This window comes from Tyto alba, unplaced genomic scaffold (assembly GCF_018691265.1).
Source record: "Tyto alba isolate M040663 unplaced genomic scaffold, T.alba_DEE_v4.0 Super-Scaffold_5, whole genome shotgun sequence".
In the NCBI taxonomy this organism is placed as follows: Eukaryota; Metazoa; Chordata; class Aves; order Strigiformes; family Tytonidae; genus Tyto; species Tyto alba.
In genome coordinates this window covers 12497684-12523635 of record NW_024881326.1, presented here as the reverse complement: position 1 = coordinate 12523635, position 25952 = coordinate 12497684, and the positions used below count along the sequence as shown (strand labels likewise).

Sequence of the window (25952 nt, the reverse complement as noted above, 5' to 3'; positions counted from 1 at the left end):
TCCAACACTGCCCACCAGCATTAGCAAACTATTTTTGGAAGCTACCAGTCACCTTTGCTTGCTAGACGTTATAAGGCACCGCGAAGTGATTTAGTCCTCTTGTAAGACCACAATGCTAATTTACTTCCTCTCTCCCCTGCGCTATTTCTTCTTTTTATCACCAAGCCCGTAATTTCACTCCGGTCAGCTCATCCGGACACCTTCCAGCGCCAGCGCTCCCCCAGCTGCCGCGGTCGCGGGCTCTGTCAGGAGCGGTGCCCGCTGCGCGGCCCGTCGAGGGCTCCCCACGGCCGCCTGGCCGCCGTGGGACCTGCCTCGGCACCTCTGCCCGTTAGAAGAGGGGCGAGAAGGGCCACCGCCCCCCACCAACCCCACTCGAGTCCCACCCGCTCAGCTCCCACGGGCGCCCCCTCGCCGTACTCTCCCCCCGCCCACACGCCGCGGCCATTGCGCATGCGCGGGAGGAGGAGCCAAAGAAGAGGAAGAGGGCGTGGCGCCCGGCAGTTGCGGCCCTGCGCATGCGCGGGGGGCGGCGCGGAAGTTTGAACTGCGGGGCGGTTGGAGCCGGCGCTGGCGGGAGGTGACTGTGGCCGTGGGGGCCCCGCGGCCGTGGGTTTCCCCCTCCCCGGGGCAGCGGGCCCTTGGGGCCCCGGGGTCGGCGTGGCTGGGCTGGGAGGGCCGCGGTTCCCACAGGGCTGCCCCCCGCGTCAGAGCGTCACGGGGGGCTCCACGGGGGCGTCCGGGGGTGTGGAGAGCTGGAGGGGGCAGGGGGTGCGTGCGTCGGCTGGGGAGGAGAGGGAGGTGTTTGTGCCAAATACCCGTGTGGAAGTGTCTAGGACTGAGGAGCTGTGCAATGGTGGGCTCGCCGTTGGTCCGAACTGGTGTTCCAGCCTGTCCGTTAGTTCTGCTTTAAGGTCTGGTGGCGCTCTCTTTCCCACCAAACCTCTCTGTTAGAATTTCTGCAGGACAGAACTAAAAAACAACACGTAGAGCAGGTTCAAAGGAACCTCTGAGAAAGCTGTTTTTGTACTCCAGTGTGTGGTAACCGATGACTGTTAGCTCGATCTGCTTCTTAAACAACTTGGTGTGGTCAGATGGTTCAAGATGCAACAGACAAGATTCCTGAATGTTTGGGGTTTTCTGCAACTCTTATGTGTCAGTCTATCTCATGTCAGTCTAACCACAATATAGTAGCTGTCAGGAATTTTCACTGTTTTGAAGCATCTCGGTTATTCTTAGTTACCATCACGCAAATCATCTCTGTGGGAGTTTTGATGTGCTTGGTGTTGTCCTTTAATACTGAGGGGGTACATTTCACCTGAAGTCAGTAGATTTCATTTGTAAATGTGACTACCTTGTGTACGTATATCAGTGTATGCTTCAGAGGAGGTCTTGACATAGCTAGCCAGACATTTGTTCTCAGAATGCTGCACAGGGAAGTTAGTGACAAACAGACCTATAGGAAAACAGGAATGATTCTATCATCTTAAGGAAACGAGAGTTGAAGAGGGAATACAAATTGAAAATCATATTTTATTGTGTCAGGAAAGCTGGGAAGCAAAATATAGGCTCCAGCAATCCAGGGATGTGCATGCGTACTCTAACAAATCCAGGAAATTGTAGCAAAATTTCACATTTTGTGGGTAAAAGGTTGATCTCTCCAGCATACTGATGAGGAAATGCCACTTTTCACTGTTGTATTTGACACAGAGCTAGGCAGTTTTGCAGTGTTGTTAGCTCTTGTGCTTCACTTGAAAGTTTAACAAAATTTCGTATCTTCTTCGATCCTAGATGCTAGGTAGAGAGGCTGCAGAATTTTTGTAAAATTGGAAGATAAGTGTTGCCACGATCCTCTAAAATCTTTAAATTGCCCAGCAGGAAATCATGACCTGTGTACTGATTGTACCATCATACACAATACAAGGAATGAAACTGAAAATGCACAAAATAAAATCAGAAGAAAATTGTAGATAGTGTTTTTCTAGCTTTCTGGTTTTGTTAATTTTTGGATCAAAAGACTATATAAAATTTTATCAGATAACTTCTAAATTGAAAGGAGTTTGTGTTAATTTTTACTTGTGAATTTTTGTCCCCTGTTTTTAATGAAAGAATGGAATTTTAATACACTGTTGTCTGTGCATCTTCTGAGTATATTGTCTGATTTTTTGAGGGCAGGTGGCTCTAAATGATTTCCTCCAAAGTTACTCTGTTACATTACACAGGATTGCTCTAAAGTCTGTTTGTCAAGAAAATAAATTTTTCTTTTCTTGCAGGGAACTGGCTCTTTGATGTTCTTCAGCTGTTGGAGATTGATCTATTTTCTTGCCCCTTTGTAATGAAGGATTGGAACCCACATGACAAATGAGTAAAATTCTCCAGTCTCAGCTGGGAGTCTGAAGAGATGCCGCAAAGTCAGAGTTATAAGACCCCAAAACAGCATCTGCAAGTTAACCTTAAAAAGCAGACTGATCTCTCTGCATGGCGAAAAGGAGGGAGAATTGGCCCTGAAAAAAGTGTCCAGCTTCATCAATCTCCTAACAATCAGGAAAATTACAAGAAGGAAGACTCCCTTGATCAAGCTTTGAGATACTTTGAGAAAGGTAAGAGCAGTTTTAAAGTCAGCTACCTGGGATTTGAAAGATAACAGAATTCTTAAAAACAGTAATAATAAACAGCAGGAAAAATTAGTTATTTTTTTTCCTCTCTTTAACGCCTGAGCTTTGTAATATTTCTTTAATGTCTTCAAAGGTTTTCCCCTTTTTCTTACTGTGTAAAGAACCCAACAAAAAGGAATATATGTAGGGACAGTTCAGAGAAGCTTAACATAGTTCATTTGCAGTTCATAAGTTGTTTCATCCTTGTGTTTGTTGTCTTTTTTTTTTCCCTAGTTCAAGACTGTGTTTCACTGAAAAAGAACAGCGTTCTGCAGAAACACTTGACTACTGTGGAAAGTATTGCCCTACAAAGAGGGCTACCTCCTGAAGGACTTGATGTATTGCTAAACGTGGCACTCAGTGGCAAACTTGGTAAAGTGTTTATATTCTGCTATACACTGTTTATATACTGTGTCTTCTGTGAATGTCTCCTTCCCCTCTAATCAAACCTGCTTGAGATAATGTGTTTATGGTGACTGTATTGTTGGGTACCTTAGTGTAAAATTAATCTTTCTGAAATGCTTCAGTGTAATTTCTGAGTTCATGCTAAAATTAACTTCAGTTCTTGCTACATGGGAGTGATATCCAGAAAAATGTAATGCCTTGTTACAAATATTTTTTGAAAAGCTTGTTTCCTTTGTTTGTAATTACAGGTCTCTGAAAGGCTTAAAGTGCGTCCTCAGTAGCTACTGTGTCTTTTCCATATTGTAACTGTTTGTGTAGGTTTCTTTTCCCCAAGATCAAAATAATTGATCAGACTAACATAGTGAAACTTGCTAATACAACTAAAATTAAAATGTGCTACTTTTGGTTGTCTTGCCAAGAGTCTAATGGCTATTTCAGTACTAAAATAGTAAATGTTCCATTTTGTTTCTTTAATCTGGAAATAAATATTTCACATAATTTTTTGAGGTATAGGTAAGTCCCTACTAGATTCTTGTGCACTGTTACTTTAAGTAATTAAGCTCTGAATAATTCTGTCCAGAGTGAATTTTAACCTGGAAAACCATATTAAAGAACCTAGTACATGAGCACCATCTTATTTTAAATTGTTTGTTTTCCAGCTGATAATGTGAATACTCGTTTACTGAAGAGCCTGATTCCAGCCTCAGTAGTACCAGAAAGTTCTGTGGTTTCATCTGTATCTTGGCTGTGTGTTGGCAAATGCTCAGACAATGTCCAGGTAACTTAGTAAATGTTTGCAGTAGTTATTGCTTCTGCACAGGAATTATGAGGACAGATCATTTTCAGGAAGCAAAAATCCTGAGGTTTTCATGTACAAGGTTCTTACATAGGATACTGTCGTTTAGAAAGATTGGCAGACACCCCCATTGCTGGAGCGGCAGTGGGAACAGCGTAACGCTTTTTAAGTGTGAGTGGAAATTTGCACAGTTCCTGCTTGTCGTGCATCTCTGAATTCCTTAAGAATGGTTTTTCCACCAACATATCTGTGAAATACTCAGGCTATGTCAGGCATTCTTCACCAACTTCAGCAAGGTGTCCCTTAGGTTCTGTGTATCTTGGCTGCGGCAACATGACATGTTAACAAAAGAGTCTTTTTTTTGTCTTCATGTAGTCTACTCAAATGTTTACATCATAGAGTCATTTACGTTGGACTTTTAAGATCGAGTTCACCACTAAATCACATCCCTAAGCTCCATGTCTACACAGCTTTTAAATACCTCCAGGGGTGGTGACTCAACCATTTCCCTGGGCAGCCTGTTCCAATGCTTGACAAACCTTTTGGTGAAGGATTTTTTTCCAGTCTAAACCATCCCTAGCACAACTTGAGACTGTTTCCTCTTGGCCTATTGCTTGTTACTTGGGAGAAGAGACCAGCATCCACCTCGCTACAACATCCTTTCAGGCAGTTGTAGGGAGCAACAAGGTGTCCCTTGAGCCTCCTTTTCTCCAGGCTAAACAACCCCAGTTCCTCCTTATAAGACTTGAGCTCTAGGCCCTTCATCAGCTTCGTTGCCCTTCTTTGGACACACTCCAGCACCTCAGTGTCTGTCTTGTAGTGATAGGCCCTCAGATCCTATCCACATGTTCAGAACTGATCTGCTTTTTCCATTCTCATAGGGCAGTTGGTGCTTTTGGTAGACTTTCTTTCACAGCTGAATTATCCCTGTACTGTTCATCTGTAGCTATCTGGTTGTTCTTGAGAGTTGTATGTATCCTTAATGATTTGGTCTTAAATTGGCTAGTGACTGGTCTGTCTTGTTTTTGCTCATCACTTAATATAAGAAATCTTTTTTCCTGTCTGCAGCTGCTTTTTTTGAGATGGCTGATCTCAGTGTTTGACTTCATTGATCACAAGGAACAATTTCATGCCCTGTATGGCTTCTTCTTTTCCTTCCTCCAAGATGAGAAGATGGTAAGGAGAGCTGAAGAATATATGAAATTGACAAAATAAACCTAAATGTTCATTAGTAGTATGCATATTGATGCTAGAATTAGTCTAGAACAGCTGTTGGTTGGAGACCATTTTCTGATGGCTGGAATTTATTTTTTGTCATTTTGCATTCTAAGATTGCTGAATCAAAATTAGTGTTTAGATTCAGAAACAGGGAAGTACTGTATGATTATTTTAGTTTCAATGCTGTGGTCTGGCAGTTTAAACATTTTTCCAAGAATTGCTGTTCTGTATCACAGTGACACTATATTCTGTCTAAATTCCCAAGATTAATTGACACTGCAGTCTCTGGGATTGCCTTTGATTTTAGATATCAGGAGGTGAAGTCTCCCACTCCTGGGGAGAAATAGCATACCTTGGGCAAAAAGAAAAAAACCTTTTAGAGCAATGTTTATTTAAAGGTGATAAACTCCAAATGCTGTTCTACTCAATTGATTTGAAATGAGCTTAAATGAGAACAAGCAATCAGGAGATTTCTCCTATATGGCAGCTGTAAAATCCTCCAAGTGCTAAAATATTGAAGTGTTTGGATTCAGTTCATATTAAGATGACCTTGGCAGTCATTAGACATAGGAAATTATTAATGTTCTTTCAGCTTAGGATATTTTGTGGGTAAAGCTTTTAAAGTTCCAGAAGTTCCGAGTTACATTTCTTGCACTTTTCAGTGGTTTTAGGTTAACGTTAGTTATAATCTTTTCATAAAACTGGCTTTAAGTTCTTACTGTTTCAAATTGCATTTTCAGGCATGATGGTCCAATTGGAAAGGACACCAGAGTTGGTGTGAAACTTAAAGACCCTTATAGCCTCAACTGTAGTTAGAAGCTCTGATAAATTATTTTGATTCAAAGATGCCTTTCTTTTTGAAAATATAATTGTACTTTCACTGCTGACTCCTGAAATATCTAGACCATGTTCCAAAAACCAAGATCCAAGCTCACTTGAAGAGCTTGTTTACTACTGGGAGTGCTCATAGTGTAGATAATGTTTCTAAATAAAGTTGACACATGTGACATGCAAAAAACATGCTAGTTCCAAGGGAAGTAAAGTATGCCCAGCCCCAGTGGGGATGCAGAGATGACTTGAGGCAGCCAGCTGAATGAAACAGTATTAGCTTGTGAAGCTTCTATGTTGCTTTTAGTGTATCTTGCTTAGCCGTCCGCACTAGCAGGATAGCTCATTGCTGTATTTTCTTTGCAGTGCCCCTACATCTGCCACCTGCTCTACCTGCTGACCAGGAAAGAAAATGGTGAGTCTATTCAATTGTATGAGATGCAATACTATTGTGTTATTCTGTTTGCTGGCACTGTCTTTTCTTCCAATGGAGCTAATACAATGGCTAGCCAATATATTGCTTTTAAGGCAAGGAATCATGAGTGGTAGTTCAGCCTGATTTGTGTAACGCTTTCTGAATTGGAAACCTATTTGTTATCCTAGAAATAAGACTGATTTGGTTCTGCTTGCTTTGGCATGACTTTCTCTAATAAAAGCGATACTGCATTTTTGCTTAAATGTCTGATACAGTGGTTTTTAAATCCATTGTGTTTAATTTTATTTCCAGTCAAGCCTTTTCGGATTAGGAGACTGCTTGGCCTCCAAGTAAAAATGGTGAGTTTATTTCAAATCATGTGAAGTTTGAACTATGGTTAATAATGCAGTTTGAAAGATTAGTGTCCTTACAGAATGGAGTTGCTAGTATTTCAGGACAGGTTTAGACTTCAAATTCTAGGTTGTAGTGTCTGTAGCATCAGGGCTTGCCTATCTTGCATATGCATCCCCAATTTTCATTTGTGTTTTGTGAGCACATACAATGACATGCATGAAGCTATACGTTTTATGACTAGATGTGGTAATATCTCTGAAGCAAGGGGCAGCTTCATTTATTTATTGCCATCTTTAATTTTCTATTCACCTTCCTTTTTCAAGTGGTATAAAAAGGACTGAGAAATAAGAAGATTGTAGAGGATCTTGCTCCCTTTTTTGTTAAAAAAACAAACAAACAAACAAACCCCCCCCCTCAACAAAAACAAAAACCAAAAAAATCCCAAACAAAACCCCCCGTAGCTATAACAACATCTTTTTGGAGCATTTAGACATCAGGAGATTATTTTTCATAGTTTGGATAGTTAAATTCCTTTTTATTAGTTACGGCTATAGAAAACTCTTCAATCCCTTTCCTATGGTATTTCACTGACACAGTTTGTTCTTACTTTCATTTTCAGTTGTTCATATATGGTTGCTTACTGACATGTCGCTTTAAAAAGCTTTTAGTTGTCATTTGGGTTTTTTTACTTCTAGAATACACTATTTCAATTTCTACATAAAAAATATATCCCACGTGTTTTTCCTCTTATTTTGCTATTTGACAGGGAATGCAGCCTCATCTCCAGGCTCTACTATCGCTGTATAAACTATTCTGTCCTGAGCTGGTGACCATAAACCTTTCTGGGAAAACAAAGGTAAGGAGTTAGATTTAATCTATTTGGAACTAGTACTTAAAACAGTATTTATACTGAGCTTTAGATTTAAGCTATAGCATGATTTAGTGGTCAAGATGAATTAGATTTCTTCTTTTCACTTAGCAAAATCATGTTTAGATGAGGATTTCTTGCCTTCTGTTTTGTTTCTCTTATTTTACTTTAATCCTCCTTCTGATGTTCTTGCTGGTTTTGACTTGTTTCACACAGTCTTAAGTTCTTCAAGAAATAAATTGTCCTGCACATGGCTCAAGGCAATACCATGCACAAATACAGGCTGAGCAATGAGTGAATTGAGAGCAGCCCTGCAGAGAAGGACTTGTGAGTAGTAGTGGGTGAAACACTGACTGAGCCAGCAATGTGTGCTCGCAGCCCGGAAAGCCAACAATGTCCTGGGCTGCATCAAGAGAAGTGTGGCCAGCAGGTTGAGGGAGGGGATTCTCCCCTTCTACTCTGCTCCCATGAGACCCTACTTGCAGTGCTGTGTCCAACTCTGGGGTCCCCAACATAAGGAGGACATGGACCTGTCTGAGCGGGTCCAGAGGAGGCCACAAGGATGATCAGGGGGCTGGAGCAGCTCCCCTGGGATGCCAGGCTGAGAGAGTTGGGGGTGTTCAATCTGGAGAAGAGAAGGCTCTGGGGAGACCTTAGGGCAGCCTCCCAGTGCTTAAAGGGGGGACAGGAAAGATGGGGAGGGACTCTTTATCAGGCAGTGTGGGGAGAGGAGAAGGGGTAATGGTTTTAGACTGAAAGAGGACAGATTTAGATTAGATATTAGGAAGAAATTCTTTATTGTGAGAGTGGTGAGGCACTGGAATAAGTTGCCTAGAGAAGTTGTGGATGCCCCTTCCCTGGAAGTGTTGAAAACCTGATCTAGTGGAAGGTGTCCCTGCCTATGGCAGGGGAGTTGGAGCTAGTTATCTTTAAGGTCGCTTCCAACCCAAACCATTCTATGATTTGTACAAGGCATTGTCCAAATCACTGACTTTCTCAAGTACAAATAACAATGGAAGTCAGTAAGTAAACTTCCCACTTGGAAAATCTGTCATAGGAAAGAGGGGAAAAAAGTGGGGAAAAAAATGCGGTAAGCTGATTTGTCAGAGCGTCAAGGCAACATCAAAAAAAAATGACTTCTGCTTTTAGAGGCTTATCTTAGTATGCTTAGCCCTTTGACCTAGTAGAATATATGTAGCCAAAACTGAATATATAAAAAAAAATAGCAGTAGGTGAGACCTAAATTCTGCAACAAATTTTCTTTCAGAGCTTCAGTGGGATAGACCTAGGGTTTGGGTTTTTTGTGTTGTTTTTTGTTTTGAAGAGACAGTTTATATGTAGGCAAGGTGTGTTTCTATAAAAACTTGTTTTGTTTCAATCTACTTGTGTACTTTGCTCTGTAAATTCATATTTTGCATTGTGCTGCATAGTCATCTGTTGAAGAATTAAAATTTTTTGGCATGCAGAGAAGTGAAGTAAATAACTAACAACGGAAAACAGTTGAAGATGTATTTGGGGTTTACGAACACACTGTGTTAACTTGTATAATAAAAGCTTGATTACCCAGACCCAGAGCAATCTGAATACTGTTGTGTTGGTTTGGTACTTGACTGGGATTTAAAAACTGATTGCAGTTGAAGTGACAAAATTTTAAGTAGGAAAGGTGTTAGGTTCATTTTTTCCAGTTTTCTTTTTAGTGTAGTATCTACATTAATTTGAGAATTGAATTAGACATTGAATTGTTCTGTTTGGTAGATATCGCTAATGCTAAATTTGGGAAGCTTTCCTAGTAACTTGCATAAGCATACTTTGGTTATGTTATATTTTAATGTATACTTGAGATTTACTGTATGAATTGATGCCTGATCTGAATGAGGATTGTAAATCAGAAGTGTTGGAGATCCCTTCTGGAAAAAGGGGACATCATTTCAGAAGGAAATAAAATCATAACTGTTGAACTATAGTCAAAAGGTAATGAAACTGAGGAATGCTGAGAGTTCTGTGCTGTGAAAACCTAGCCTCTTGGTCTGTCAAGCAGAGCTGAGTGTATATACACCATTGTAGTGACATTTATCAGAATAGAAACTGATCTTTCTGTCACTTTGTTTTAGTTTGGCTTCTTGCATAGATGTCTGGTTTATGTTTTCAGACTTACTTCAAGAATTCAGAGGGCCCATGGAAAGCAGCAATCAATGCAGTCAGGCAAAGAAACCAGGAAAATTCTTCAGTGTCCCAGCTCCTGTTTTTAGGCACAGCTCGACCTCAGTCACGAAAAAGGGTAGGTTATGGGTCTAAGATAGACCCCAGAATGTGTTAAGTATCTGTTTTCATTATGAATATTGGCAAATAATGGTGCTTAGGCTTTATTTCAGCACTGGGGAAAGGTGGAGTAGCTCTATAGAAATGTAGCATTCCCATTATAATGAAAGCACTGATACCTTTTCTGCAAAACACAGCCTTTATGGGAACACTTGTCACAAGTATGCTTGATTATCAGTGACTCAGTTTCCAATGCATTCAGTTGTGTTTCTTTTCTACAGAAATGGAATACACAGTTGTTTATACCTGCAAGCAGCACAAACATGAATAATTTAGAAGAGGGCAGGGAAAAGAACTGTGTTGATTTGTACACTACAAATGAGTCTTTTCCAGTGGAGCAGCTGCAGACCTTTTCTCAGCTCCTACGAAATATCCACTGTCTGGAGGTGAGTTTCAAGAAGGTCTCAGTAAGCTCACTGAATGTTTTGAGACATCAAAGGATATTCCTCTATGCTTTGTTTATATGTGAATAGTGTGTGGGCTACCTAGTTCTAAGAGAGCACCTAGTCCTACCTGAGGGTCATGAATGAGTCCTGGAGATGGCCTTGCTGCTGGTAAAAGGATTGGACAACTCTGATTGAATGAGATTCTCTGGCTATTTGCTGATGCAAATACTAAATAATTTTTTTTTTTCTTGATTATTCTTGCAGCTTCCTTCCCAGATGGGTTCAGTGCTAACAAACCCTTTATTGCTTCACTACATGAATTGCATCAAAGATGACTGTATTTACCTGAGGCTCTATTACTGGTTGGGCCAGACTCTTCAGGAAGGTAGGAACTTAGTATTACCTTGAGTGGTAGGGAGGTACAGGATGTCTGAGACTTTTCATCTTTCAGTAATGGTACTTTGCTATTCAGTTTTATAGTAATAATCACATAGTGTTAAAAAAACTACTGGAGAACTCATTTTTGTTCCTGATTGTGTATATTCTTGCTGTGCACATATTCAAATACAGTATTCTCCCTTGTTTAGAATGTACCTGGTGTGTAGCTGATAACAGATATGAAGATGAATTCAAGGACTTCCTAGAAACAGTCTACAAGACAGAGTGTTTCTTGCAGGTAAGTGCTTGTTTTGTGTAATCCAAGGGTCTCACAAAGTCTTCCCTTAAAGTACTTTTGGGACTTACGTGTTTCCTGTAGTATCTTTGAGAAGTGACTCTCTCAAGTAGTAAAAACATACATTCCTATAGCAACTCAGTATTCTGGAGATGGCCTTCTTTTCTGCAGGAAGCATAATTTGAGGATGATATTGAGAATGATAATTTGAATGTCCTGGTGTATCGTATGGCAGGAAGGTGGTGTAAGCCTCTTCCTTTCTCCAGGGTGAAGTAAGCATGGCAAGGTGCAGGCACAGGAGTTTAGTTTTTGAATGGTCATCATCTCCTTTGTAGGAGGGACTTCCTTCCTGTGAAGAGTTCCTGTATAAAAGCCTTCCTCTCTGGGATGGTTTTTGCTGCCGATCACAAATCCTCAGACTTGTGAGTTGGATTCCCCTCAGCAGCTTCTCTGGTATGTGTTGCAGATCCTTGGGTCTGGACAGTATCTGATCTTGAGAGAGAGCATTTGTGCACAGATATCATACTGCTTTCTCATTTGTTTCAGAAATGAAGTCGCATCTCTATGATCCCCTGTCACAGCTTTTTTTCACATCATCTCTTTACTTTAAGGTAAATTAAGTGAGTGTAGTGGCTGTTTACTTCTAGTAGATATTGCTGTCTGCACTTGTGTCAGGTGTAGCAGTCTGAGGGATTGCATAGGGGACTTTTGGGGAAGTCTGTGCCCAAATGAGGGTAAAATATATATAGTGTAACTTTTGGGGGGATTTGTGTGCCTTTACGATATTTTCGTTTTTGACTAGGATTAAACTGGGGCACCAAAAATAAAAAGATTTCTTTTACTGCAATTTTAACTCAGTATTTAAAACTTGCATTCTCCAGGAAAAACTGTGTAATGCATACATTCAGTTCAAGGGGACATGCAATTAGCTCACTGCTCTTTGTGGTCCTGAGAAACTCTTGATATCTTTCTTTGTATATGTCAATTCTTATGGCATTTTTTGTTTAGTATTATTCACTTATGTAACCTGTCATCAACCTGTTTTATTTTTGCCTTTTGCAGTGCAGTGTTCTCGAGAGCCTGAAAGAGCTTTTGCAGAACTGGTTAAATTGGCACGCAATTTATCGGGACTCAGAGTCTGACTCTCAAGTCTATTCTTTGTAAGTTTGTCTGAAATAAATGCAATATCATGTTCTATGTGTTGTTTACTCGTGTAGATGTATGTTCTAGTCCCATTAACTAGCATAAAGACCGACTAGAAGGTTAATAATGCTGTAATGCTTCTGCTATATTGTAAGCTACCTTGTCAATCCTGTTCTTTCTCTTTCTTTGAAAGCATTTCTATTGACACTGAAAATTGAAATGTCCCGAAGTTGAAATTCTTGTAACACTGACAGCTGGGTCATGTTTGTAATAATGTTGGTAACAATGCTACTGGGTATATTGAAGAAAACATGTTGCTGAATGCTTGGTGGGGCAGAAGGATAAACTTCAATTTCTTTTTTGCCACTCTTCCTTTTTACCATTTGCAAAGTGGTGTATATATACTAATGTTGCATCATGTCATTGCTGCAGGAATACCACACTTTCTGGACTAGTGAATGCGGTGGCTGAACTGATCCACTTTGTTGGATGGATCTCTACTGTCGCATTGCATTTGGAAAAGAATCCTACTTTCTTACTGTACTTCATCCTGGATTTCTATGAGATTGTATGTATCACATTCATTTTGTCTTTCAAAATCCCAATACTATAAGGCTGTTTTCGTTCTTTTCTTAGAGCAAAGCTTTATTGTGTGTTCATGCAATTACAGCATGGTCAAACAGAAAGATCAGATTTCCCAATTGGAAGAGATGTATGGTCTGACTTGCTGGCATCAGCAAACCAGGCTAGGAGCAAGGGCAGGTCTAGTGCAATCCCAACTATGTATGTCAGAATGATCTAAAAGATTAGAAAAAAAATGGCTGCTTCTTTTTTACAGGGATCTGGGTAGATTTGACTCAGTAAGTAACATCAGTCAGAACATATGGTATACCTAAGTGGTAGAAGCAGAGACTGAGGTATGAACTGATGAATGTGTCTCATACTGTGAAGGAAATAAATGGAATTGCTTCACCCTGGCCTTCTCTCCTAAGTGAAGTTGATAGTTTGTTGGAATGCAGTGTCATGTTTTCTTTTGCTCTTAAATGCTTCAGAGTTTGTAAATGGTAGCAATAATCTGCCTGGATTTGCTTCATTTCTGCAGGTGTGTGACACGTATCTGAGGTACAATATGCCTTTGTTGATAATGCCTCCTGCTGGAGTTTTCTACCCCGCGCTTCTCAGCATGGATTCTGTCAGCTTGAATCAGCTCTGCTACATTATGTACAGGTACTACAAATGGCGTGGGCTGTAGGGACTCCTTGTCTTCTCTTTCAGTCTTCTGGAAATGAAATTACTTTGTAAATTCTGAAATCTACCTTTTACCACGTAAGGCAAAGGAGAAAGTTCCAGTTGTACCCAGTTTTCATGATACAGGTTTTTATAGCTGTAGTTCCTATTCTTTTCAGTCTGTTATGTGAAACAGCAGGACTCTGACCTTTCCTGGGATTTTTTTCCACATTTGATGTGTGAAGAAAGAAGTTCCCATCTTGTTTTGAGAGCACTTAAGTCAGCCAGGTGGAATCACTGGTAGTTGACTATACAACTTCTCACTCCTGTGCTTTGACTGCTAGACTTGACCTTTTCCTTACAAATTCCATAATGTGCTGTGTAGGAAACACTTCTACCATCTCCAAACTCTGTGGGAATTTGGGACTGCCTTTTGCTGCCTATAGGTCCAAAGACAGCACTGTTTAGCTCTCTGCAGGATCCACTAACATGGCTGCTGTTCTTGACCTTTTTAGTTCCAGTGATTGCATCTGAGAAGAAGAGTAGCCAATTGCTGACAGCTGGCACAGGGCTCTCCATGTGGCTTTTTCTCTAAGGAGTCTGCAGGGTAATTAACATGACAGGATGGTCTCTGGGAAATAAGAGGAGCTAGAGCTTATTATATAGAACTGTCAAGTTGCATTACTTCCAGTGGCTTCTGTTTCTCTGCTTAGTGAATGAAAGTCTCCCTTCTTAAAAATACACTGCATTTTTCTGATGATAAAGGCTGTATGTCAATTCTTACGTATTGCCTTTGTGAATGTGACTGTCCCAGGCAAACTGATCATGTCTTAATCATTTAAAAGATTAATATTATCATGGGCCTGTCTCCCTGGGAAGGGTGAGTCTATACCAAGTGATAAAGTCTCTTTTAATTCTTTTTCATATTTCTTTTTTTATCAGTAAAGTTTGAGGATCCCTCTTGTGGAAGACGCAAACCTTCCTAGTATGTTCTTCCAGCTTTTTTTCAACACTGGTAGGTAGTAAAAATTAAGATACCCCTAAGGTTCTTTTTTTTATTTTTTCAGGTATCGAACCAACTTGGTGGCTGCCAAAGAAAATGAGAGGAGTAAAAAGGTATTGTGGACAAATCTGCTCTGTTATAATGGACCTTAGCAAGGAATTGGGTTGAATGGAAGGGAGGTGTTCTGATGGTGTTTTTTTAAGGATTGGAGGGAGCACACAACTGCTTTGAGAATGCTATTTGGTTTGTTTTCATGTCCCTCAGAAAATACTGCAATTCAAGTTCAGTAGACAAACATACCAAGAGTATAACCAGTACATAATAGCTATGGTGGGTTGTCTGTGGACATCGAGTGCATTCCAGAAGGATATTCATCCTCAAGGTCTTCGTATGGATGATGAACTGCTGAAGAAAACCACACTGCAGGAATTCAAAACCAGCTTTAACATTGTCTACCACCCAGCCGTGATGGGCTATGCTGTCCTCTTCCTGGAGCAGGTAATGGTGTAGGCCAACATTTGTGCCTTCAGCAGCACCAGATGTTCTGTCCTGACAGTTTCTCTAGAGAAGTGTCTCTCAGTGTACTGGATGACTTGTAGAGCCAACTGAGCTTTTGTGTCAGATCAGTGACACAATTTGAATAGTCTTTGTTTGCGTGGTATGAAAGCATGAATGTAACAGTTTTAGATGTGAATTTGTGCTTATGATCATTTTGAGGATAGAACTAAAATAGCTGAATAATGAACTAAATTACTAATTCAGTAAAAGTTTCTCAATAGTGCATCCTGCCCCACAGAATAGGGAGCATGTCCTAAACATTAGAACTTCAGAAAGCCAAGAAATACATAGTTAAATTGTATATGGGTGTGTGTGGTAGAACTTTTTAAGAGTGCCTTCTGCCTCTTGCAGTAGCTTTTGACAATGGCTTATTAAAAAAAAAAGAAATACAAATAGCTACTTCAAGTACAGAAGTAAGATAATATGATGCTGTCTTGTATTGTCTGATGTGAGTTCTGCTAGTAGTAGTCTTGAATTCTGGGGTGCCATCATGCGTTCAGTGCAGCTACTGAATAGTGGAGGGAGCAGCCTGCCAGAGCTGTTACTGTTCCGAGACGTGCATGCTGCTTTGAGAAACCAGGTTTTGTAGTCTATCCAAGGGGTGCACAAAGATGCTGTTTTGTTGTGAGGAATGCTGGCAGACTGAAGGCGTGTGTAGGTGTGGCTCCTGGAATGAAGCAAGAGAAACCTGGGGTTAAGGTTGAAGCAATGAATGTTGGTTAGGAACTCTACACTAATTTCTCTGTTTGTATTCAGTATCCTGAACCTAGGTAGTTGATCTGTTACTACTGATTAAACCCAATTTGTCTTCACCAGAGGAAGCTATTTTATTTTTGTTATATAGAACTTTTTTTCCTTGGTCTTTCTCCTGTTGTAGCAGGATTAGTTTTTCATATCTTTTGCCTAGATCCTTTCCATTCTGAGGCTTCCTGATTCTTTTTTGTAGCCTTTGTAAGTTAAAAAAACAAACAAACAAAACAAACCCCAAAAAACCAACCCAAAACCTTTGGGTGGACAATTTTTGCAATCTTTCTACTTCAGAACCAAGAAAGATATTTTGCTTAGGAGCTATCACAGATATATCTTAAAACTGGAAAAAATATTTAGCTGCAGTGCCATCTTTTAATAAATACTTCAGTGCTGAGCACCAGAGGGCACTGCTCTGCAGCACAGTGGGAGAACACAAGCAATAACCTAAATGGTAGTAGGGTCTCTCATCTTGTTCTTTCTCATTGTTAGGGATTATCGATGTAATGTTTTGAAGGGGTAGCTTTTACACTGCAGAGAGACAATGGTTAAAGATACCTATAAATATACTCTATAGTTATTCAGTAATGCTGCAGCACAGGGCAAGAGGATCTCCACACTACCATGCCACTTGTGGACACAATAAGATGCTGGAAGACCATTCTGAAGCAGGATTAAAAATATGAATTTCTTTGCATACTTGCAATTCCTAATTTAGAAGGGAACTAAGCAGAGGCCCAGCAAATCTGGACATACTTTTTATCTGACTTGATACTGTTTTTATTCCCTCTTCTTAAGGCTTGGCCAGATGATACCACCTTCAACTTCAGTTTAATTAAGGTAAGATTTCTTGTTTTAGTAAAGTGAAAGCAGACAGTTTTGAGCAGCTATGTAGAAAAGGATAAGGTGATAGTATTCAATTCCACAAATGCTCTATAAAAAATTTTTGAAAGGGGAAAATTCCAGCTGTAGATTTTGGTTCAATCTCTTAACAGGGCCAAACATGAGGACATCAACATCTGAGAAGTTATGTATCTAGCCATCTGTGGGTAGCAGTCTGAGATTTTTATGTATCTCCTCCATGAGTCAGTGCACTATCAGGACAAGGCTGTTTATTGTTCTCTGAAGGCTCCAGAAAAAAATACGTTTTTGGTGTACTTGAAGCAGAATTTCTATTATCAATGAACTTAGTACTAAATTTCTGAGATGTGTACCTTTGTTATAGCTTTGCACAGGGATCCTCCACTGAGCAAGTACAGTGACAGTTTGTTACTTTATCACAGTGTACTTCAAACCTGATCTGGAGGAATCACCATTACTGATGGAAGGAAGGCACTAATATCCATGTTCATTTTGTTCCTGACATCTTCACTGTTGACCCAATAGACTTTGCTCTTTTTAGCACTGGGATTTATAAACATCTTCAGTATTAAAAAAAGATCATGATTTGTCGTGTTCGAGCTAATGTATAATATATAAGTGGCAAGTTTGGGCTTTTGGGAAGAGGATGTGACCCTGTATACACGTGGGTATTTACAGACTAGTATGGATGTTGTCCAGCTGTGGAAGACATTGTTTGCAGACCTTTTCAGATTGGACCAAGAGAGACAAAGCTATGTCCTGCACATCTGACTATTCTTTCTGGTTTTATAGGGAAAGAAGTGGAACTGGTATCTGGAATATCTCTATGCGCAAGGTTTAAAGGGCCTGAAAATCTTTATTGAAAGCAGCATCAACCGTGTTTCTCAGGCCTCTAACAGTAAAGCAGAGAATGTGCAAGTGTGACCCTGGGACTCACTGGAGCCTTTTTTATCATCTGGAACAGGAAAGCAGAATATAAGGGACTGTCAGTAATTCTCCCTTCCTCAGAGGAAGGAAGCAGTTTGCATTTTCGTACTGACATCTGTTTTAGAGAAATGAAGACACAGAAGTGCTTAGGCTGGCTTGGTTCACTAACACTGAGCACCCTCTTGTCCCTTCTGAACTTCTCTGGTCTGAAGGTGCTGAGCTCATATGTTATGTATCATCCACATTTTTCATCATTTTTCTCTCTTGGAGTATCTACTTCGATAGATGGAAAAATGTTTCTTTCTCTCAAAACTGCAATGAGCAATGCTGCTTCATTGATAAGTGGTGTTGATCCCTGACATGCTTTGCCTTCCTTGACAATAGGTAATGAGAAACAATCAGCCTTTCAGGTATACTGTGTATGTACTAGATTGGAGCACTATGAGCTTCCCAGTTTCCTGTTGTACTTTGTATATACTGGCTTTTAATAGGCTGACCAAACTGACCTTCCTGAACTTAATTTTCATTATGAAGCTTCCAAAAGAGACTTTTTGCTAACATTGCTTATAAGGTTCTTCTAATGCAGCTGGAAAATTGGGTGCTCAGTTGATGGTTTATTGAAGGTTTGAGCATTTGATCAATGTTAGCCACCAGCTCGTAATTTTCTATTGGCAAGTACAAATGTAGCTTTCCTTTTTGTGTTTAGCGCTGTATGTGTTGTATATTATGCGTGTACATATATATAATTTATATTCTGTAAAACATTTCTAACGCCATTTTGAATGAACTCTGCTATAAAATATATCTTCTACTCAGTGTTAAAATGAAATGACAGGTAGAACTTGGGAGAAACTGAACTTGGGTCTCCAAAATTTGAGTGAACTTTATTTCACTGCTGTAAACAGAAGTTGGAACCACTTGAAAGAAGGGTCAGAGTATGCTGAATTTTGCATTGTGAATCTATACTTAGATCCAGTAACGGAATCAGTCCTGAGAGTGATTCCAGAGCCACTAAGGAGGTGTTTGATTTCTTCATCCTCTCAAAATCAGACTGGCTCTAGGTTAAGTACCATACTTCTCAACTCAGATGGTTTGGTTAATGCGTGTGTGTATATATATATATATATTTGTGTGTGTGTATCTTCTTTCTAGAGGGTAAGAAAATCTTTCACTGAAGACTTTGAGAGAGATTTCCAGAGAGATCTGTTTAGACTAAAGTATTGCACTTTCTCATCTGGCTGTGTTATTCCAGCTAGTATAAGTGCTGCTTGCTAATTTCTGTCAAGAGAAACATATCTTCAAAAATCCTGATTATATTTTCCTAACAGGGGAAACTCCACAAATTACAAATTCCTTCAAGTGGATATGTTTCAAGATGTGGCTCTAGCATATAACCAGTTATCTTCTTTAAAGGCTGATACTGTTGTTTTTGACCAGCTCAGCTTGTTGGTTGAGGACTATCCACTGGCTGACAACCCCTATCATAGTGTTGCCTGTTGTTTGTTAGACTCCTTAAAGGTTTCAGCTAAGGACCCAAGGAGGGAAAGCTCTGTAGCTCCATAGTTGCTTTTATAATTTTTCTATGAAGCTACCTTCATAAAGGTATTGGAAATGTTAGCAGTTTTGCTGGACGGCCTGCGTACTGCATTCGTTAAGGACAACTTAATTCTTAGCTTTTGTCCTTGTACCATATAATTCTCTTCAGACATTGACCAGACTTGTACTTCCATATTGACTCACGGGGATTCTGTATAGGAATAGGGTTGGAGGGATTGACAGCCCTAGGAAAACACAAGATGAAGATGTGGACTCATTTATAGACCTGTATATGGGAGCCTCATTCAGAGGGGAAAGGAACAAATAAAGAACATTTAGTTCTAGCCAGGAAAACAGACTTCATGTTACTTGGGTGATGTTTGGAGTTTATGTGGGAGGAGCAGAGCCCTGTAGCATTCCTGTTGGACTCAAAGGTGCTGCCAGAGGCTTCATTTCAATTGTGAAAGGTGCCTAGATTCTTAAAAGTGTGTGATGTATGTAAATGTATTTAAAGAGTCTTATAGCATAATCCTTTAGGATATACTGAATAGTTATTGGTCTGTGAGATCACTTTTCCCTTGATGTTGGTGTTTGATTGAGAAAACACAGAATCATGTTACAGAGGACTGCTGTTGCAGCATCACAGGTATTTTATTATACTCTGTGTTATAAAAGTCTTTAAACAAATGGTGTACTGTTTTGTCATTCAAGTGCACAGTCTGGATGCTTAGAGGTGCAGAAATAAAGTAACAGGGCAGGTAACTTCCCTTTAATCTCAGGTTTGTTGGTCAATATGGCCATTTAAAATCCTTCCTATGCAGCAATGAAGTGTCTAATATTACTGTGGGCTTGAGATCACTTTTCAGCCTCTTTGTATGTCTTGGTACTTTTTGTCGTCTTTAACATTGGGACATTTTTTTCCTTATTTTTTTCTCTAAGTATCTGACTTCACTAATATTCCATTTGAATGGGAGAATGGTCCCTTTTAGGGAGGAATGTGCTGCTGTACCTCATCCTTTCCCTTCCCCCCCACGCTCACTTTTTCCTGTCTAATCACTGTGGTAAACTTTGTGGACCATTTTGTACTACAAGAATATGCTCAATGACCTGGCTGACCACAACATCTGTTCTGAGGACTAAAATGGAGATAGTAAAGACCCATCCATTTCCTGGTAAGTGGCAAATCAGTGATTTACCTTGTACCTCTTTCTGCCCATTGTAAGTTGCTGTCTTTATGTATATACTATGAAATTGTAGCAGAAACAACTGTTTTGTGGTTCTAGTTGATAGGAACAATGCAGGATGAAAAGTTCATTTAAGGCTCACATTCATGTCAGCCAGCACCCCAGAATATTTAAGTTTAGGTCAGGTCTGCAACCACCCTCTAAGGAGACTATATTCAACATGATTCACTAGAAAATAAGTGCATCCTTTCATGTCACTTAGGTCTGCTCTCGTGTGTTGTTTTTTTTTTCTTTCCAGAGGATGCTCTTCCAAGGTCCAAATTTCTAGTATCAGCTGATCTCAGGGAATGCTGGTTTGTGTCCTGTCTCCCCATAAGTAAAAGTTGATGACTTGCTCAAATTCCTGTCTGGCCTCCCTTCTTAGGAGGCTTTTACGTGCTTTTGATGTAGGGTTTCTATAATATTATAAGCAGGCCAAGGCATGGTAATTTCAGCTTAGCCACATTCTGCAGCTTTTCTAGTAGCCTGTTTAGATGCTTCTGAACTTGAAGCTTTTTCCTTTAGAAAAATCTCTGAGTGGGTATTAAATAGGATTTCAAAGTACAGGGCCAGAATCCTGTCTGGGGTGTCCAGGCATAGCTGCACTACTTCCTAATGGATCTATGTTGAGTTACAGCAGGTGAACATCTGGTTCACAGTTCACAATACCAAAGCCATTAACGCCTCCCCCTGTCAGACACACTGGCCTGAGCATTATGCATCTGACAATGCAAATGCTTCAGGTTAGTAAAGCTGAATTATTTTTCTGAAGCCATGTTTCTGGGTTTGGGGGGGAGACTCATTTGTGCATTATTATGCAACAGGTTGTCTTGCCCTTTCAGAGAGAGCTTGCTCTGAAAAAGTTAATTTCAACCTGTTTTCAGCTGAAACAAAGAAACTGGTTCCTCTGTGTCCCTGCTTTCTATTCTCTTGTTGGCCTACTTCCCTCTGCTTGCATTTTGCATTCCTAATGCCATGAATAAATCAGGACCCAGGGATTTAGAAGGTGGTACAGCTGTAGCCACTCAGAAAATTGAACCTCTGAGGCTTGTACTGCAGCTCTAACTGCTAATATGTGTGCTTCTGAACTCTTCCAATAACATTTAACTGGTACCAAAATAAAATTTGCTTTGCCCTTTTTATATAATGTTTAAGTTTGGTCTGGGTTTTTTTTGTTTTGTTTTGGGGTTTTTTTGTGCCTCTGCCCTGCGTTTCTTCACTTTGTATTTTAGTTAAAAGCTTGGTTATAAGCCCTTTAGGGCAGGGCAGTTGCCTCCCAGCTGCTGTGACAAAATAATTTATCACAAATCTTTGCACAGAGGAGAAAAGAGTAAGGAAAACTGAGGGATTTGGCCTGGCTAAGGATTCATCTCTACAGAATCACAGCACAGTGAAACTTGTCTGGCTGTGGTCCCAAGATACTCTGGTAACTTGTCATTAATAATACACCCTGGACTGCTTTTATTATCACCATGGCTCCTGAGAGTGTGTGAGGGAGCTCCTCCTGCGTTCTTCAGTCAGAGGATACATCCAGGCTAGGTGAAGAACAAGAGGCGTTGATAACAAGTTTGTTCTGGAGGATGTAAAGAGCAGTCTCCAAGTATTTTCTTCCAGGAAAGATGATTTACATTGTACCTATGGCTTTATGGATCTGCTTTTCAGAATAAAAGTAATGATTTTGGTCTGATGATGGCTTGATTTCACCAAACTTTGCTTTTGACTAGGAAGGTCTTTCTACAGTGACATGGTTTTCAGCACAAGATTGCGGAGATCTGCACCTAGCTGTTAAACCTGCCTGAGTAACTCCCAAGTAATTATAGTTTGCAAGGGAGGTACTGAAGTATATAAATAATGTTTGATAAGTGCATACCCTGTGATGCTGCTTAATTTCTCTACTTTTGTTTCCTGTCTTGTAGGAGTAAAAAGTCTGCATAATAGAGGGTAAGATTAAAAAAAAAAACAACAACAAAAAAAAAAAAAAAAAAAAAACCAAAAAACAACAACTTAATTATTTTGGCATCTAATTTCCATCTTTCAGTTCACTATAGTCTTGCACAAATGTAGTACTGGTCTGAAAAAAACAAAACAAAAAAAAAAAAACAAACAACAAACCTGCAGGTACCTCACACAGACTCAAAGCTATTTTAACCTTGACAGCATTTAGAAATCTGTAGGCTCAGATGTGATCCTATGCTGCAGCTTAAGAGTGAACATGCATCAGGCAAGCTTTGGTACCTGTCAGAAATGTGACACAGAATGGACTGTTCTAGTACAGGCTAGTTGATGGGATATTAAGTCACTGTAATGTGGCTGAGCTCCTGAGCCTCAGGCACTGAGTTTAGGTGCAAACTGCAACAGATACTTTTGAAATTTTTATTCTAAATTATTTGGGCTTTTCCTTTAAAGAATTCAGTCATAAACTTCTTGTGTATATGTATATTTTTACATGCAGCTGTATCCCCATACAGCTTGATTCACTCTCCTCCAGTATCTGTGCTGCCTGTAAATCCTGAGTGTAATCTCTGCAGGAAGAGGCTGCTCTCTGCAGGTTTTCTCCCAACCCTTTCTCTAGACTCTCTAAGCCTGTAATATTGCCGTGATGGTTTATTGTACTCTGATCACTAAACAGTTTCCTTTCTCTTAGAGCACCTCTATTCTGTGTTGAAGTGAGTATTTGGCAGCTCCTGTGTGATTGCTTTCCTGTTCCTTTGTGTGCTCGGCCCAGTAAATAAGGAGGGGGATGGAAAGCACACTGTAAATGTGTTGACAGCTTTTGAAGAGCAAACCAGACCCTGAGAACCGCCTGTCTGCCTTCCCCTTCTCTCCTGCATGTTTTTGCTTTCTACATTTTTTCCTTTCCCTTCTTTTTCCATCTCTCCCCCAAATTCTTTTTTTATACTGTTTTGACACCCACCCCTTATTCTTTTTGTGCTCACTGTGTCACTGAAACTGGGAATAAACCCCTGAACACCAATGTAGCATGAAGAAGCAGACATTCTCTTTATTGCAGCGCTGGATGTTTGATCTTTGTGAGATCTGGTAGTCTGAGGGTGGGTTCTTCCATCAGGGCTCACTTTAATTGCTTAAATGCAGTTCTGTCATTATCAGTCCAATCAAGATATCAATTCTGGGCATCTTTTAACATCTCATGTAAAGATTTTACCAGTAATCTATGGGGGTCCACAGTTGGGCGGGGGACCCTGAAGGGGACTGGAATGTAGATCCTGACTGGGTTCTCACCCTTGAACAGATAAAAATGTATCCTTAGTAGTGCAACATGCCCAGCTCAAGCTGAGTAGCCATGAGAGGAACAAAAGCTAACTGTACAACGTTTGCTAGACTAACCATGGGAAAACACAAGAAACTGCAACTGTAAGACATGAAATCAAAACTGTAGATTTTTAGAGCCTAGGCCTTAGTTACAGGAGGTTGCTAAGGAAAAGCCCAATAGAAACTAAGTTAGTTAAGCAGCTGCCAATAGGCTGTGATCTAACTGCCCTGGCTTGCCTTAAGGGTTATAAAAAGTGTGTGAAAAAGGGCAATAAAGAGAATCACTATTGATCTGCAACCCATATTGTTGCCTGTCCACCACCTATACCAGGACAGTAATCCGTAGTTAATGATACATAGCCATTTCCAAGAATGAATGAATTACAGGCAAAGTTTTGGGCTCAAGGAGGTGGCAGATGGCCTCTTTGCTCGGATCCTAGCTGTCTCTGGCCTTTCAGGATTTAAAATCCCAAATACATAACTGATTCCTGGGTAATGTGGGCTTTGTCCTTTGACACCCGTGATCTGCTGATGCCCAGGAAATTCAAAAGGCTTTTATGGTCAGTGCAAGACATTGTTCCTCAGTCTCTGCTGCAATCAAAATGTCATCCACATACTGCAGTACAGTTGCTTGGTGATTTTCTGTTCTCAAAATTTCCAAGTCTTTTGCCAATTGATTTCCAAAGATCATCAGGCTATTCTTAAACCCTTGACATAAAACCATCCAGGTATATTGTGGTTTTTCTCCCTGTTTTGGGATTTTCCCACTCAAAAGCAAAGAGCTCTGGAGTTTTAGTATTGAGGGGAATGCAGAAAAAAAACATCTTACAAGTCTGTGAACCAACCTTGTTCCTCGGTGAGGGTTGCCAACACTGTATGGATTTGCCACTACAGGGTGAATGTCCTGGGTTATCTCTTTTATTGCCCTCAGGTGCTGGACCACTTGATAATCCTTTCCATTGGCCTTTTTAACTGGTAAAATGGGGTGTTCTGTTTTGACTCACACTCTACTAGTAACTTGTACCTTGAATTTCTCAATTATTGGCTGTTTAATACTTTCCAGGGATGATCTTGGTTTAAGGCCAATCTGCTCTTTTGTATTTTTCTGGGTCTTCTCCAGCCCATACAATAGGAATCACAGCATCTTCCGCTTCTGAAGGTATCTTTTTCCTATCAGGGCTCATATCCTGTAACAATAAGGCTGCCACCTCAACATATTTAGTTTCTGAAATTAAAATTTCTACTTCCCTGTTCTTAAATTTAATTTCTTCTTCCAATTTTTCAAGCATATCTCTCCCTAACAATGGTTTGGGTGAATTCGGCATATACAAAAACTGGTGAATGACTCATTGTTCTCCCAACTTAATTGCTAAAAGTTTGAAAAATCGCCATGTTTTATGAACCCATGTCACAGCAATAATGCTTGTATTTTTAGTGCTCAACTCTCCCTCTAAACTGTTTATAACAGAATAAGTATCTCCAAGTATCAACCAGAAATTCAGTTTTCTCACTTCCCAGCTTTGTTTTAACCAGAGGTTCTGCTAGGACTGACTCTTCCAGTCCCCTTCAATCTTTGCTGATCAAAAGAAAGAGGTTTGAAGGGCTGCTTGGCTGGGCCCTTCCTTCTGGAAGGAGGCACTCCCACTTTCCAATGCCTATCCCTTTTACAACAGGCACACTGATTTTCCCTTAGATGGCATCTGGATCATCCTAAATTCCTTGAGGGTCTGCCCCTTCCTAGTCCCCTTCCACAATATTTTTGTCCTCTGCCTTAAGTATTTTCTTCTAATGCTGCTACTAGCCTACTCTCTGCCTTCTCCTTCCCCTTATCCCTATTTCTATAAGCAATCCAGGCAGTATCGAATAATTTTCCCCAATCATGGGCATAATTTCCCTGCAATCTGTCAACTTTCTTCTGATATTGTCTGAGGACTGTCCAACAACTATATAAGCAAATTGGCCTCTACCTTCTTTGGAGTCAGGATCAAAATCAGTATATTTGCAAGCAGCTTCTTTTAATCTATTCAGGAAATCCATAGGGGAATCCTTCCTGTTTTGTTTGATCTCATATATCTTAGACACGTTGATTGTCTTAGACATTGCATTCTGAATACCAAATAAAATCAATTTTTGTTATTGCATCAGAAGCTGCCTGGGTCTGTCAGCATTTGGGTTCCAGTGTGTGTCCACAGAGGGAAGGTGGACTTCCACTGACCCCTGTAGAATCCCTGAAGTGACTTGTGCTTCCACATGTGTTCTAGCCACTTGGCGAATCATTTCTCTTTCAGTACTGTCAAACAGCACTTGCATAATTGCTTCATCTCTCCAATCAGGGTCCTGGGTTTTAATCATCTCAAAAGCATTAGCTGCTTTGTTGGGAGCATAGCTATAATTTCCAGCTGCTTCTTTCCAATTATTAAGATCAGCAATTGAAAATGGGACCTTCATAGTTATTGGTCTGTTGTTTGCCACAACCTGATGTGGAGGTTACTGTATAGCATCTTCTCCTAGTCTACTTGTTCACCCTGCTGCTGGACTAAA

At 40.2% G+C, this 25952-nt stretch overlaps 1 protein-coding gene across 1 annotated transcript; it reads left to right on the top strand.

Moving 5' to 3' along the window:
* Nucleotides 1–535: 535 nt before the first annotated feature.
* On the top strand, nucleotides 536–21828 carry CENPI (centromere protein I). The gene is made up of 21 exons (XM_032996162.2): nucleotides 536–580; nucleotides 2274–2600; nucleotides 2889–3026; nucleotides 3719–3837; nucleotides 4924–5031; nucleotides 6268–6316; nucleotides 6629–6675; nucleotides 7437–7526; nucleotides 9688–9816; nucleotides 10079–10243; nucleotides 10508–10628; nucleotides 10831–10919; nucleotides 11252–11369; nucleotides 11463–11527; nucleotides 11979–12076; nucleotides 12492–12627; nucleotides 13162–13286; nucleotides 14354–14402; nucleotides 14554–14787; nucleotides 16393–16434; nucleotides 17248–21828. The coding sequence occupies exons 2-21, from the start codon at nucleotides 2402–2404 to the stop codon at nucleotides 17377–17379; spliced, it is 2253 nt and encodes a 750-aa protein (XP_032852053.2). The 5' UTR covers nucleotides 536–580; nucleotides 2274–2401; the 3' UTR covers nucleotides 17380–21828.
* Nucleotides 21829–25952: the final 4124 nt, after the last annotated feature.

What these genes read in the sequence shown, in the direction of transcription:
- CENPI (XM_032996162.2), top strand. Translation starts at nt 2,402, where the DNA reads ATGCCGCAAAGTCAGAGTTATAAGACCCCAAAACAGCATCTGCAAGTT. An exon ending in TCCCCTCAGCAGCTTCTCTG is followed by an intron (nt 11,370 to 11,462) that starts GTATGTGTTGCA and finishes CATTTGTTTCAG; the next exon opens with AAATGAAGTCGCATCTCTAT. An exon ending in AAAATGAGAGGAGTAAAAAG is followed by an intron (nt 14,403 to 14,553) that starts GTATTGTGGACA and finishes CATGTCCCTCAG; the next exon opens with AAAATACTGCAATTCAAGTT.